At 41.3% G+C, this 16,262-nt stretch overlaps 1 protein-coding gene and 1 pseudogene across 1 annotated transcript; one reads left to right on the top strand and one right to left on the bottom strand.

The window, feature by feature from the left end:
* Window positions 1–495: 495 nt before the first annotated feature.
* On the top strand, window positions 496–10,024 carry LOC129868912 (syntaxin-5-like; annotated as a pseudogene).
* A 1,336-nt stretch (window positions 10,025–11,360) lies between these two features.
* Window positions 11,361–12,215, bottom strand: LOC129867865 (protein RD3-like; the record flags this gene model as incomplete). The annotated part of the gene is made up of 2 exons (XM_055941344.1): window positions 11,361–12,013; window positions 12,133–12,215. Coding segments are annotated over 2 exons (276 nt in total), but the record flags the coding sequence as incomplete, so codon positions are not given.
* Window positions 12,216–16,262: the final 4,047 nt, after the last annotated feature.

Genomic DNA, 16,262 nt, shown 5'->3' with positions numbered 1-16,262 from the left:
ACTCACAGGCCCATTTATAACAGTGTAGAGTTAAAAATGAAGACATATTTGCTAAATAAAAAAAGGAAATGGTAACACAAAACAATGAGGCTATATACAAAGAGTACCAGTACAGAGTCAATATTCATGGGTACAAGGAAGTTGAGGTAATACAGTATGTACCTATGGCTAGGGGTAAAAGTGAGTAGGCAGTCAGGATATATAATAAATAGAGTGGCACCAGCGGTGTGTGTGTGTTGGAGTCAGTTTAGTATGTGTGAGGGTTTGGGTAGAGTCTAGTGGGTGTGCATAGACCCATTGCAAGAGAGTCAGTGCAAAATCATTAAAATAAATAAATAATAAAGGTGGTCAATGTAAATAGTCCGGGTAGCCATTTGATTAACTGTTCAGCAGCCTAATGGCTTGGCGGTAGAAGCTGTTCAGGAGCCTTTTGGTCACAGACTTGGCGCTCCGGTATCGCTTGTTGTGAGTTAGCAGATAGAAAAGTCTATGACTTGGGTGGCAGTTAGTCTGCAGGTCACTACAGGGGAGACAGGTGAGTCAAATGAGCAACATAGAAAGGCCATGACTGTAAAAGTTTTGAGAATGACACAAATATTAATTTTCACAGAGTTTGCTGCTTCAGTGTCTTTTGATTTTTTTGTCAGATGTTACTATGGAATACTGAAGTATAATTACAAGCATTTCATAAGTGTCAAAGGCTTTTATTGACAATTACATGAAGTTGATGCAAAGAGTCAATATTTGCAGTGTTGACCCTTCTTTTTCAAGACCTTTGCAATCCACCCTGGCATGCTGTCAATTAACTTCTGGGCCACATCCTGACTGATGGCAGCCCATTCTTGCATAATCAATGCTTGGAGTTTGTCAGAACTTGTGGGTTTTTGTTTGTCCATCCACCTCTTGAGGGTTGACCACAAGTTCTCAATGGGATTAAGGTCTGGGGAGTTTCCTGGCCATGGACCCAAAATATCAATGTTTTGTTCCCCTAGCCACTTAGTTATCACCTTTGCCTTATGGCAAGGTGCTCCATCATGCTGGAAAAGGCATTGTTCGTCACCAAACTGTTCCTGGGTGGTTGGGAGAAGTTGCTCTCAGAGGATGTGTTGGTACCATCCTTTATTCATGGCTGTGTTCTTAGGCAAAATTGTGAGTGAGCCCACTCCCTTGGCTGAGAAGCAAACCCACACATGAATGGTCTCAGGATGCTTTACTGTTGGCATGACACAGGACTGATGGTAGCGCTCACCTTGTCTTCTCCGGACAAGCTTTTTTCCGGACAATCGGAAAGGGGATTCATCAGAGAAAATGACTTTACCCCAGTTCTCAGCAGTCCAATCCCTGTACCTTTTGCAGAATATCAGTCTGTCCCTGATGTTTTTCCTGGAGAGAAGTGGCTTCTTTGCTGCCCTTCCTGACACTAGGCCATCCTCCAAAAGTCTTCGCCTCACTGTGCGTGCAGATGCACTCACACCTGCCTGCTGCCATTCCTGAGCAAGCTCTGTACTGGTGGTGCCCCGATCCCGCAGCTGAATCAACTTTAGGAGACGTCGTGGCGCTTGCTGGACTTTCTTGGGCGCCCTGAAGCCTTCTTCACAACAATTGAACCGCTCTCCTTTAAGTTCGTTATGATCCGATAAATGGTTGATTTAGGTGCAATCTTACTGGCAGCAATATCCATGCCTGTGAAGCCCTTTTTGTGCAAAGCAATGATGACGGCATGTGTTTCCTTGCAGGTAACCATGGTTGACCGTGGAAGAACAATGATTCCAAGCACCACTTTCCTTTTGAAGCTTCCAGTCTGTTATTCGAACTCGATCAGAATGACAGAGTGATCTCCAGCCTTGTCCTCGTGAACACACACCTGTGTCAACGAGAGAATCACTGACATGTCAGCTGGTCCTATTGTGGCAGGGCTGAAATGCAGTGGAAATGTTTTTTTGGGGTTCAGTTCATTTGCATGGCAAAGAGGGACTTTGCAATTAAATGCAATTCATCTTATCACTCTTCATAACATTCTCGAGTATATGCAAAATGCCATCAAACAAACTGAGGCAGCAGACTTTGTGAAAATTAACGTGTCATTCTCAAAAGTTTTGGCCACGACTGTATGTCGTTCGGAACTACTATCAAATGTCGAGAATCAAAATATTCTCTAGCTTCCCTACAATGGGTTCGGATGTACTTTACAATTGCATACCACCCATTTTAATTTCACTGATCAATGTTGATTGAGGTTCCTGTTTCTCCAGGATGGGGTCTATTCCAGTAAGCCAGCCCTCAGGGCAATCCGACAACACAGTGACTTTACTCTCATGGGAAAGCTAGTAGCATTACACTGTGTTATAAACACTCATTAATTATGAGAACAGATACATCTTTTTATATATAGCCCCTCTATCAGAATCCATATAGCCTACTCAACTGTTTGTTTATTTCTATTTAACAGGAGGATTGGGAAGGACTTGAGTAACACTTTTGCCAAACTAGAAAAACTCACAATACATAAGGAATCAATCTTTTTAAAGGGATTTTTTGTTTTTGTTGAACGTAATTAGTGTCCACAATATGGTAATGGATATGTAACTTGCTGGTTCTTATCTTTCCTAGTTGCCAAAAGGAAATCCCTCTTTGATGACAAAGCTGTGGAGATTGAGGAGTTAACCTACATTGTTAAACAGGTGAGGGGAGACATAGGCCTGTATTAGATTCCGTCGTTATGCTACAGTGTTTATACAGTGCATTCAGAAAGTATTCAGAACCCTTCACTTTTTCCACATTTTGTTACGTTACAGCCTTATTCTAAAATGTATTTAATTGTTTTTTCCCCCTCATCAATCTACACACGATACCCCATAATGACAAAGCAAAAACAGATCGACATTTTTGAAAATGTATTATAAATAAAAAACTATCATAAGTATTAAGACCCTTTACTCAGTACTTTGTCGAAGCACCTTTGACAGTGATTACAGCCTCAAGTCTTCTTGAGTATGACGCTACAAGCTTGGCACACCTGTATTTGGAGAGTTTCTCCCATTCTTCTCTGCAGATCCTCTCATGTCTGTCAGGTTTGATGGGGAGTGTCGCTGGACAGCTATTTTCAGGTCTCTCCAGAGATGTTAGATCGGGTTCAAGTCCGGGCTCTGGCTGCACCACTCAAGGACATTCAGAGACTTGTCCCGAAGCCACTCCTGTGTTGTCTTGGGTGTGTGCTTAGGGTCGTCATCCTGTTGCGAGGTGAAACTTTGCCCCAGTCTGAGGTCATGAGTGCTTTGGAGCTGGTTTTCATCAAGGATCTTTCTGTACTTTGCTCCGTTCATCTTTCCCATCAATCCTGACTAGTCTGCCAGTTCCTGCTGCTGAAAAACATCCCCACAGCATCATGCTGCCACCACCATGCTTCACGGTAGGGATGGTGCCAGGTTTCCTCCAGACGTGACGCTTGGCATTCATGCCAAAGAGTTCAATCTTGGTTTCATCAGACCAGAGAATCTTGTTTCTCATGATCTGAGAGTCCTTTTGGTGTCTTTTGGCACACTCCAAGCTGGCTGTCATGTTTTACTGAGGAGTGGCTTCTGTCAGGCCACTCTACCATAAAGGCCTGATTGGTGGAAAGCTGCAGAGATGGTTGTCCTTCTGGCTCTCCCATCTCCACAGAGGAACTGGAGCTCTGTCAGTGACCACCGGGTTCTTGGTCTCCTCTCTGACCAAGGCCCTTCTCCCCCCGATAGTTCAGTTTCGCCGGGCTATAGGAAGAGTCTTGGTGGTTCCAAACTTCTTCCATTTAAGCATGATGGAGGCCACTGTGTTCTTGGGGACCTTCAATGCTGCAGACATTTTTTGGTACTCTTCCCCAGATCTGTGCTTCGACACAATCCTGTCTCGAAGCTCTATGGACAATTCCTTCGACCTCACGTCTTGGTTTTTGCTCTGACGTGCACTGTAAACTGTGGGACCTTATATAGACAGGTTTGTGCCTTTCCAATTCTTGTCTAATCAATTGAATTTACCACAGGTGGACTCCAATCAAGTTGTAGAAACATCTCAAGGATGGAAACAGGATGCACCTGAGCTCAATTTCGAGTCTCATAGCAAAGGTACTGAATACTTATGTAAATAAGGTGTTTCTGTTTTTATGTTCAATACATTTGGTTACATTTCTAAAAACCTATTTTCGCTTTGTCATTATTGGGTATTGTGTGTAGATTGATGAGGATTTTTTTTTTCATTTAATCCATTTTAGTATAAGGCTGTAACGTAACAAAATGTGGGAAAATCAAGGGGTCTGAATACTTCCCGAAGGCACTGTATTTACAGAATGCTATTCACGCACACTTCAGGCACACTTTATTAGATGCCTTTTGAGATGTAAAAGTAAACTGTCTTTTTTGTTTTCTTTGTACAGGACATAAACAGTTTGAATAAACAGATAGCACAGCTGCAGGCAGGGCCTTGTGCGCTCCAGACAAAGTCAGAATGGCAAACATCTACAGACACATTCCAACACCATCGTTGTCTCCCTCCAGGTAACTTCCATGCTCTGGCATTCTGATAGGCCACTGGTTTTATCCAATGTAGACTTTTACATGTTGCGTTCATTTTATAACAGCCTTTTTCTGTTCTAGTCAAAACTGGCATCAATGTCAAACGACTTTAAGTCCGACTGAGGTAAGGCATGCTGACACACACACCTCTTTTCACAGTAAATCTTTTGACCAGACTAGTTTCGATTTTTTTGTTCCATTTACAGTGGGGTACGAAATGATTTATACCCTTGAGAAAGGTCAGTGAAAATGACTGTATAAAATACTGAGCTACAGTTAACTGCCAAAATAAAGGAAACACACAGGTGTTAAGTTAATTAAGCAATGAACATCCCATCATGCTTAGGGTCGTGTATAATAATGCTGTGCAGGCCATTATTTTGACTACTATGGCTATGCCCCCATAGAATGAAAATGACCCATCCACAGGGCATGAGTGGTCACTGTATGGTTTGCTGAGCATGAAAACAATGTACACCATATTCTGTAGTCGTCTCAGTAGCCAGGTCTCAACCCAATTAAACACTTATGGGAGATTCTGGTGAAATGCCTGAGACAGCATTTTACAACACCATCACAAAACACCACATGATGGAATTTATGGCGCCTCCCTCCTATAGAGTTCCAGACACTTGTAGAATTTATGCCTGGGTGCATTGAAGCTGTTCTGGCTCGTGGTGGCCCAACACCCTATTAAGACACTATGTTGGAGTTTACTTTAGTTTTTGCAGTTACCTGTATTTTGTAAGCAAAAAAAAGGGGGGAATTATATTATTGTAAACTAATACAATTGCTCAGAGAAAGACGTAAGAATTTTTATCTCAAAAAGGAAGGGGTCAAAATGATTGACACCCCTGTTTTCAATACCTTTCAATACCTCACCTTGCGAGGATAATGGCACTGATACTTTTTCTTAAATGCTTTATGAGATTGGAGAACACATTGGGAGGGATTTTAGACCGTTCCTCCGTACAGATTCTTTCCAGATCCTTGATATCCTTCGTCTGCACTTATGGACTGCCCTCATCAATTCAATCCACACGTTTTCAATGGGGTTCAAGTTCGGCGACTGAGATGGCCATTGCAAAATGTAGATTTTGATGTGTGCTTGGGGTCAATGTCTTGCTGGAAGATCTACTTGCAGCCAAGTTTCAGCCTCCTAACAGATGCAATCAGGTTTCTGACTAAAATGTCCTGGAACTGGGTAAAGTTCATGATGCCGTTGACCTTAACAAAGGGCCCAGGACCAGTGGAAATAAAATAGCCCCATAACATCAAAGATCCCCCACCATATCTCACAGTAGATATGGGGTTATTTGGCGTTTAAATGAGAATTCATGAGCAGAAAATGGAGAATAATAACCCCACGCCAAACAGCTCTATTTTCATGTCATTAAACAAATGTAAATGTCTGGAGTTTTCTAAACGGCACAAGGATTGGAACTGGTGCTTTGGTCAGATGACATGAAAATAGAGCTGTTTGGCCACGTACACCAGCGGTGGATTTGACATTGAAATGAAAACCCCTACCTTTTTGAGAAAACACATTAGCTGTTAAACAGCTTGTTTTATCAAGGATGTCAATACTTTTGGACCCCACAGTATATTTGTTGGTTCATAAACGGTTTAAACATTGATTTTCTTCTCGCCCCCACACTCTTTTCCCTTTGTAGAACCTCAAAGAGCAGAAAACTAGAAGAGATCAGTTTTCTCAAGCTCCAGCTTCCTCCTCCCATCCACGCCAGCAACTTCAGTGAGGAAAAACTCGTATCAGCTCTAATGTACAAAACAACAGTAAACAGTACAGCCTGACTTACTACTTACTCTCTCTTGTAGGTAACTCATTGTTAATGCAGGACGACTCTAAAAAGACAGCTGAAGTCTCTGTAGATATGGAATTCCGCGCCAGTCAACAGCTGCAGCTCATCAATGAACAGGTATTACCTCAGCTCCTCTTGACTATGTGGCGTTAAAGGGATGGTGACAATAATAACAATTACATTTGAAGCTTGACACACTGTCCTCTTCAAATACAAACACTTTTATTGACTTGTTTCTGGATTCATTTGTAAATCAATAATACTGGTTGTTTCTAAATAATTGGCATTCATGCTAAGTGGTCTAACTCTTGTGGCGTGTGTTGTACAGGAGTCGTACATCCAGAGCCACGCGGACACCATGCAGAACATAGAGAGCACCATCGTAGAGCTGGGCTCCATCTTCCAGCAGCTGGCCCACATGGTGAAGGAGCAGGAAGAGACTGTGCAGAGGTGAGGGAGAAATGGAAAGATAGACAGAGATTATCAAGCTGCTGGTAGAGATGCTTTGTCCCTGATATGACATAGTTGTTCCAGTGTTTTGTTGAGATTACATATCTTAACTGTGATCAGACAGTGTGGTAAGCAGTGGTAAGCAGGCTAGTGGAACCTCTGACACTCATTGTTCTCCCCTTTTGCCATCCTATTTCCTGCAGAATTGATGCCCACGTGGGGGACAGCCAGCTCAACGTAGATATGGCACATTCAGAGATCCTCATGTACTTTCAGTCTGTCTCATCCAACCGCTGGCTCGTGATCAAAATCTTCCTCATCCTCCATAGTATTCTTCATCATCTTTGTGGTCTTCTTTGCCTGATGACCAGGAGGCACTTGGCTAAGAATGATAGAAAGGAGGATGAGAAAGGGAGGAATTGTGCTGGAGGAGAGTAGAGTGGGGAGGAAAGAGATGAAATAGAGAGGATGTGTGGGGAACAGAGGAGTAGCTGGATGGGTGGTGTGTTCCCTCTTTGTTTTTCAGACTTCCTCTTCTTGTGGTTTAAAGAAAAGACCACTACTAACAAACAATTATATGTGTGTCAGGATGCAGTTATATTAATAATAGCTGTATGGTAGGTAGAAAGGAGATGAAAATATTATTATTATCCTCCATTGTATGGAGTAAATAGATGAAGATGATGATGATGATGGGAGGAAAGAAGACTATTGCAGTTGGATCAAAACTCTTTTTGTTTTCAAATCAAAATCCAAAATGTATTTTATTTTTATTTCACCACTTATTTAACCAGGTATGCCCGTTGAGAACAAGTTCTCATTTACAACTGCAACCTGGCCAAGATAAAGCAAAGCAGTGCGACAAAAACAACAACACAGAGTTACACATAAACAAACTTACAGTCAATATTACAATAGAAAAGTCTATGTACAGTGTGTGCAAATGTAGAAGAGTAGGGAGGTAAGGCAATAAATAGGCCATAGAGGCAAAATAATTACAATTTAGCATTAACTCTGGAGTGATAGATGTGCAGATGATGATGTCCAAGTAGAGATACTGGGGTGCAAAAGAGCAAGAGAATAAATAACAATATGGGGATGAGGTAGTTGGGTGTGCTATTTACAGATTGGCTGTGTACAGGTGCAGTGATCGGTAAGCTGCTCTGACAGCTGATGCTTAAAGTTAGAGTGTGAGATCTAAGACTCCAGCTTCAGTGATTTTTGCAATTCGTTCCAGTCATTGGCAGTAGAGAACTGGAAGGAAAGGTGGCCAAAGGAAGTGTTGGCTTTGGTGGTGACCAGTGAAATATACTTGCTGGAGCGTGTGCTACGGGTGGGTGTTGCTATGGTGACCAGTGAGCTGAGGTAAGGCGGGGCTTTACCTAAGATAGACTTATAGATGACCTGGAGCCAGTAGGTTTGGCGACAAATATGTAGTGAGGGCCAGCAAACAAGAGCATACAGGTCGCAGTGGTGGGTAGTATAAGGGACTTTGGTGACAAAACAAATGTTATAGACTACATCCAGTTTGCTGAGTAGAGTGTTGGAGGCTATTTTGTAAATGACATTGCCAAAGTTAAGGATTGGTAGGATAGTCAGTTTTACGAGGATATGTTTGGCAGCATGAGTGAAGGAGGCTTTGTTGAGAAATAGGAAGCCGATTCTAGATTTAATTTTGGATTGGAGATGCTTAATGTGAGTCTGGAAGGAGAGATTACAGTCTAACCAGACACCTAGGTATTTGTAGTTGTCCACATATTCTAAGTCAGAATCGTCCAGAGTAGGGATGCTAGTCGGGCGGAAGGGTGCGGGCAGCAATCGGTTGAAGAGCATGCACTTAGTTTTACTTGCAGTTGGAGGCCTCGGAAGGAGTGTTGTATGGCATTGAAGCTCGTTTGGAGGTTTATTAGCAAAGTGTCCAAAGAAGGGCCAGATGTATACAGGATGGTGTCGTCTGCATAGAGGTGGATCAGAGAATCACCAGCAGCAAGAGCGACATCATTGATATATACAGAGAAAACAGTCGGCCCAAGAATTGAACCCTGTGGCACCCCATAGAGACTGCCAGCGGTCCGGACAGTAATACCTACTCTAGGAGTTTAGGGCTGATTGGCAAGGCCATGTGAATGCCCTTTTCTTTGATGGTTAGAAAAGCTGATGGGAAATGTTTTGGCAACACATAACTTAAACTGTACATGCGTTGTGTTGCACAATGCTATCATGCACATAAAAGGACATCCATCATGACAGTCATCTTGACGTGGTTGACCTGAGATAAATGAATGTACTGTGTAATTGAAGCATTGCCAGTATTTCTGACGATGCTTTTATTTTCTGTAGTCAGATTCTGTATGTGCAGAACATGCAGTTAGGTGAGGAGAAAATGTGTCTTTTTAAAAAATAAAATAGAACGGTGACCTCGGTCATTTGGCTGACCAATAACGTCATCCAAAATTCCATGACCGTTGCAGCTCTACCGGTTATTTAAATGATGTTAAATCATGGTCTGCACATAACACCTGATGAGGGATATTTTACAGACCTTGTTCTCCATTTTCTACCCCTCCCGCACATCTCTTAAAGAGAAAAAATATATACATTATTTATAGATGTTCAGTAAACAAACTTTCACATGAACGTTTTTAAATCTTGGTTGTATCTGTGCCCCTGAGGTATCTGTAAAATGAAATGAATTGTTGAAACGCTTGAAAAAAATCTGATTTGTTATGTTTCCAGAGCAGAGGATGCTGGTGGGAGGAGCTATAGGAGAACGGGCTCATTGTAATGGAATAGGAAAAAATGGAGCAGTATCAAACATATGGAAATCACATTCCATTCCAGACATTACAATGAGCCCGTCCTCCTATAGCCTCCCAACAGCCTCCACTGCTCTAGAGTCCTTTTTGTTCAAGGCAATGACAAAATATTCTAATATACAAACTCATCTGCTTAGCTCAAATTCTGGAGCCAAGAAATGTTGGAATGGAAATTTTCTGGATTTTTCCAACCCAATGTATTTAGCCTGCACTCATTGTACCACTTTTCAGTTACTGTTTTACCCATTTGCTCTATCTTTGGACATCTTGGAGGAAGTATTGTAGGTCATAGCAAATGTTATTGATACCTCTCATTTCTGTATTTTGTCTGATGCTTTTGTTGCAAATAATGAGTAATGTAAAAGTGAAAATAAAAAGTAACTATTTTAAAGTTGTTTTTTTCATTGTCAATGGTAACTGCCAAAAATAATGGAAACACTTGATTAAATGATGGATAAGAAGTATTTTGAAAGAAGGTGCTTCCAGACAGGTTTGGTTCCTGAGTTAATTAAGCAGTTAACATCCCATCATGCTTAGGGTCATGTATAAAAATGCTGGGCAGGCCATTATTCTGGCTACTATGGCTATGACCAATAGGATGACAATACCTCCATCCACAGGGCACAAGTGGTCACTGAATGGTTTGATGCGCATGAAAACTATGTAAGCCATATTCCATGGCCGTCTCAGTCACCAGATCTCAACCCAATTGAACACTTATGGAGATTCTGCAGCAGTGCAAGAGACAGCGTTTTCCAACACCATCAACAAAACACAAAATTATGGAATTTCTCATGGAAAAATGGTGTCACATCCCTCCAATAAAGTTCCAGACATTTGAATCCATGCCAAGGTGCAAGAGGTGCAAGGGAAGCGCTACTAAGGTACACAGTAGTACATTTTGGTAGACAGAAGGTGCTCTTTGGTAAAAGGGGTGAATTGGTCATCAAAAAGAAAGGAGAACCAAGGCACTCTTCATATAATTAACTAAAATGCCTTTATTTGTATGGCACGTTCAATACAAACAACGTTTTAAAATCTGACGCGTTTCGGCTGCATGGCCTTCGTCAGGGAGTACCAAAGTGCGTTGAAGCTGTTCTGGCTCATTATGGCCCAACACCCTATTAAGACACTTTATGTTAGTGTTTCCTATATTTTGGCAGTTACCTGTAGGTTTAGCGTTATCAGGTTTAGGGTTAATTCTAAATGAGTCAGAAACAGTTTGTTTGCATCCTTTGGAAGCTGAATAGTTTATTTACATTTCTGATTTATTTGCATAGGCATCTATTTCAGAATAATGAAATCTTCCATTAGGAAACAGAATATGTAACTGTTGTATATTGGCATTATTATAAGTTGAGTGAAATTTGTCTTGTAGCTCTGATAATGAGGTTTGCTCCCAGTTTGACTTCTTGTCTTCTCTCTCCTGTTATTTCTCCATCTGTCCCTCCCTAGCTTTCGCCCATCTCCACAGGACATGTCTCAGGCCAGCCTGGTCTCATAAACTAGACGTAACATAGTAAATGTAAACCTCGGGACACTCAAATTAGTATGATATGTTACGTTTGGTATGGTTACAAAAGATAGAAGGTTACTTAAGGGAAAAAAACTAAAGTAATGTGCTTGGTAGGGCATATAACGCGAACATATAGCAACTGAAAAGTTCGTGTTCGAATCCCATCACGGACAACTTTAGCATTTTAGTTCATTACCAATTTTGCAACTTACCTTTTTTTTTTTGCTACTTTGCAACTACAGTACATAGCATGTTAGCTAACCATTCCCATAACATTAACCCTTTTACCATACTCCTAACCTTAAACCGTAACCCCTAGCCTAGCTAACTTTAGCCACCCAGCTAATGTTAACCACAACAAATTGGAATTCGGAAGATATCATACGATCTGAAAATGTGCAACATTTTGTCATTTGTAACAAATTGTAATTTGTAACATATCATACAAAATGGATGATGGACATCCACAAATCAATACATACCAATACGAAACATAACATATCAAACTAATTGGAGGGAACCAGATTTACCTTTACTATGTTATGTCTACCCCTGAGTCCAGGTTTCTCAGGCATGCTCCTAGACCTCCTGTTGACCTCTATGGCTGCCTCTTCTCTCTCATCTCTGGACCACCCTTCCTGTCCTGTGTTCCCCTGGCCTGCTGTCCTGCGTCACTTGGGGTTGATGCAGGTCTGGAAGGTGATGGAGGAGAGGACCTGCTGCGTTTCAGACTCCAGCCGGCGGCCCCTAACTCTCATGTCCTTGTCTCCCTCTACCTTGTCCAGGCAGTCACACAGCACTGAGCGGAAGATACGAGACAACTCGCCCACCTTCGGCTCCAACTCTGTCACCAGCTTCCTTGTCCTAGACATGACAAAGATTATGTATGGAGAAAAAGAGAGAGAATGGTGAGTTTTATAGTTCATGGCTTTGATGACTTGAACTGACATTGTCTGTCAGGACTGTTTAGAACCTCCTGCTACCTCAGTATGACAGGGCCACACTTGTAGGAAGGGATTTTGGCACAAACGTCCTGGAGCTCCATTAGTTCCCCAGGGGTGAGAGTGTATGGGCGCGTTCGAGCGGATCAGTATTGTCAAGTCGGTGACCATCATTGGTGACCATCGCCTTTCAGTGTGTTGCGTTATGGGTAGAACATTTGTCCGACTTGAGACTGCATGTCGACTGCATGAACTTTTACAAAAATCATGTGATCAAAGGTCATGCTGCAGTTACTTCTCACCAACTGCACCATGCAGCCATCACCTGCATTGTGGGAGGCACTGTACGTCAACCAATCATTAGTGGGGGTTTTAGCCCACGCAAACATGGACAAAGACATTTGAAACAGGAACCAACTTTGCTGTGATTCTGAAGCTACAGGGGATACAAATGAAGGTGATATTTGGGACCGCTCTCTATTAACCAATTAATTTTACACACACGTTTTCAGTTTGGAAGTGTATCATATGGGGGTATAAACAGTTTATTTCAACATTTATAAAGAAAAACTTTTATAAACAATTGCAACTGCCATGTTTATCTGAGCCTTGCTGTTGGAAAACCACTACAGTGTCAATTAAAGGGAGAGTTCTTATCTTAAAAATATCCAATGAACATAATACATCATGAATAATTAGGAATCTAATCATTACAATGAAAGATCCAATGCGAAACAATGTACATTATTTTGCCCTGTAATAGCTTCTGTGCCAAGTGAGTAGAAAGGCGGATGTCTAAATTCTAATCTGCTATTAATACAAGTCTGTGTGAGACCCTTATTGATTGGACCAGCATTTCCCCAGCCAGTGACAGGTTAACATGCCTTGATTTAGATTGGAAATAACTGCCGTCATCTGAGCAGAATCACAGTCGCCATCTCCAGTCTATTTATTAGGGGGATTTTAGAGTAGAAAGAATGAATGTTAAAGTAGCCAAAACAGTAGGTGCATATGGTTAAAGCCAGATGGTTACTACATAGGCTCTGACTGCTGTCACTACCAAGCAATATATCCTCCTGAGTACTACATCTCTCATATGGGGAGGCACCTCTTTCTGTGACTACTTTAATCCAATTACGGTTTTACAGAAATAATTACTGTGAATAAAAATGCTTATTATTGTAATTACCTAAGTAAGTAATACATGAAAGGATGTCCAGAACAGAGGATTGAGTTCTCGAAATTAAACTGTTTATTCTCACACAGGCTACTGTATTCCGACGCTCACTTTTTCAGGACGTAAAGAGGCAGAACAATAAACAGCATTGTCATATTACAGAAGCTACTGTGCCCAGCCCCCCTGCCTAGCCCCCCGCGTCTCCACCAATCACACCAGACATTCCTTTGATTGCCAGACAGCAGGTTGACTGGCATGCTGGACCCCGCGAAACCTGGTAAAAAAAACTTTAACCTGATTAAATGGTAAATGTGCACTGATAACAACAGAACTCAGTTCAGCCACAATTTCATTAGGCCATCCACTGAACACTTGACAGACTGGAGTAGTTTGAGAAAAAACATTCTGAAATGTAGTTGATACTGAATAAATGTTTGCCATTTGGCAAGCTTCATTTGATAGAAATGGTGAAATGAAGTCTGAGTTTATAATTGTAACCACATTATCACAGGCTACTTCATTAACAAAGAGGCTACCAACCAACGTACAGTTACTCTGTTCCTTTTTTACTAAGCTGCCTTTAAATAATATGAATGATTTTTATAACTAAACCAAGAGAGACCACAGCCTGTAGTTTAAAATAGGAACACATGATCCATAGTGGGCAGAGCCAAGCAGGAGCTAGCGAGATCCTATTGGTGCGTTCTAGAAATAATTAGCATATTTCTGTTGGGGGAACACCTGCTCTGTGATGTGTGCATGTGCAAAAACTCAATTCGCCTTTGCATGCCTTCTAAACAAGGCAATTTTTTTAAACTTTGGCAAAGAGTAAAGTCTTACAAAACTTTGTCCACTCTATTCGTAACAGATTGTAGTTTTGGGAACAGAAATTTATATTGAGATGAAATGTTTAATCGATGAGTAAATTATCAGAAAGTTGGCCAAAATACATCTCATTCCATCTTCTCTCTCCCTCCTTCTCATTCCCTTATCACTGCCGGCCACTGGAATTCCTCTCAGTACCATATTTGGTAGTGAGCGGAAACACCAAGGGGATGTTTCACATTTAAATACCCGGGTGAAATATCTGTCTCATTGTTCTATCTGTGGTTATATTTCACCTCTGATTTTCAGTGTGGCAAGCTCATCTTCGACCAAATGGGACAAAATTGCAGACGTTTGCAAACAAATCCATTTCCAGACCCAGAAGTCCATGCATCATCAGAAATGGGATAAAGGGGGCTTAGATGCAAAAAGGCCCTAATTGAAAACAGTGCTCATGATGGAAGTCAAGTCATCATCCACCTCTTCTTTACTTCTCTTATACTCCCTCCCTTTCCTCCTTTTCTCCCATCACCACCACCCACTCTCTCCTTTTCACATGTAATTGCTGGTCAAGTTTTTCACTCCATCTATTGCCCATCCCTTGTAAATCTGCCCCTCTCTCTCTTCAACTCTCTCTGCTTTGTCTCGCTTCTCTTTGTTTAGGTAAACATCTTGCAGAGACAGAGAATAATAAGATATCAATTAGGAGAAGAGTAATTGGGAATTTGAGTACATGCTGTCATCTCTGAGGGAACAGAAGGAAGGACTCTTACATGTTCTGATATTGTCCTTGTATAAATTATAAGATAAGTTGCGATGGTCTTGATGCCTTTACAACAACCGTGTTTGACAGTATTGACACGATACTTCAGTTTTTTTTAAATAAAATGGTTTTCTCTTCCAATTCAGTTCTGATTTTCATGCTGATCTCTTGAAATTAATCAGGGGATGTTTCAAATCCAACAGAAATCTTTGACCCTTGATATTCTGTCAGAAATACATCACTATTTTACCCCATCAAATATCTAGAGTTTAATACAGGGTAGGGTGTTTTGATTGGGTGGCCAACTGGTCCCTGATTGGCTCAAGGCATACCACTGCACTTTTATTTCCCTCCTTCCCTCTTCTGTACTTTTATATTCAAATGTCCAGTCTCCACTCAGACCAGATATTCTGATTCTTGTCAGTGGTATATGGATTATTGTATATTCCTGTTCTTTCTCTGAATAATCAGTTTCTCTTTTATGTTTACTTCAAGATTGTCAGTATATGCAGTATATCTCCTCTATGCCTCTGTCTGTGCTTGGCCCTGATTTACAGGCTCCCAGCCCTCTGAGTAATAAGACTCCTGTTTCATAGCAGTTGGACTCAGTTCAGTTTTTTTGGTGAGCAAAGGGGATCTGCAAGCTCTCACAGATTGAATTGACAAAGCTAAATGTGCATTAAAGTTACTTTGGTGGGTATTTGTACTGTAACTAATCAAATTCTCATTGTCTGCCAGTGTACCATACCAGCAGTACAGTATAGAATAAAGTGCTTCTCAAGATTAATATAACTTCCAAGCATTTTCTTGATAAAAAGTCTTACCATTTGCATGCAAGCATTATATTTGTGCTTATTCTGCTTAAAACTGGGTTGCATTTTAACATAGCGTACATTGATGACTACAGTATATGCAGTGACAAAGGGAGAGACCGCCCTGGGAAGATGATCTGGCCAGTGAGAGATAGAGGGAGAAAGTTTGTGTTTTGCTGTCAAAGCCTTGTTTAACTGAGTAAGCGACTAATATATTTCATACTCACTGACAATGATGGCAATGGGCCCAGAGTTAACAACATGGAGGTACATCAGTTAATTGCAAATTTGACTTTTTAATCTTAGAGACTCCTCCGACAACCAGGGCCACTCTGGGGGACACAGTCCACAGTCTCTGAAGGTGTCTCATGCTTCATCCAGGGTTCAACAAAGTGGTATTTTTGGTTAGTGAGACCTAGCTAAGAGTCTATTAGAGAATGTAGGATTTGAATCCTATGAGAACACAGTACAGAATTCTCCTCCCCTCAAAAGATTTATACAAATTCAATGCTTATACATATCATTACTAACATTTATTTAGTTTATTCAATCATCAGGTCACTGACATTGAGAGAGAGAGAGAGAGAGAGAGAGA

The sequence above is a fragment of the Salvelinus fontinalis genome, chromosome 13, assembly GCF_029448725.1.
Source record: "Salvelinus fontinalis isolate EN_2023a chromosome 13, ASM2944872v1, whole genome shotgun sequence".
Taxonomy (NCBI): Eukaryota; Metazoa; Chordata; class Actinopteri; order Salmoniformes; family Salmonidae; genus Salvelinus; species Salvelinus fontinalis.
Note: the sequence above shows the minus strand (reverse complement) of the source record. Positions and strands in the feature narration are given on the sequence as shown.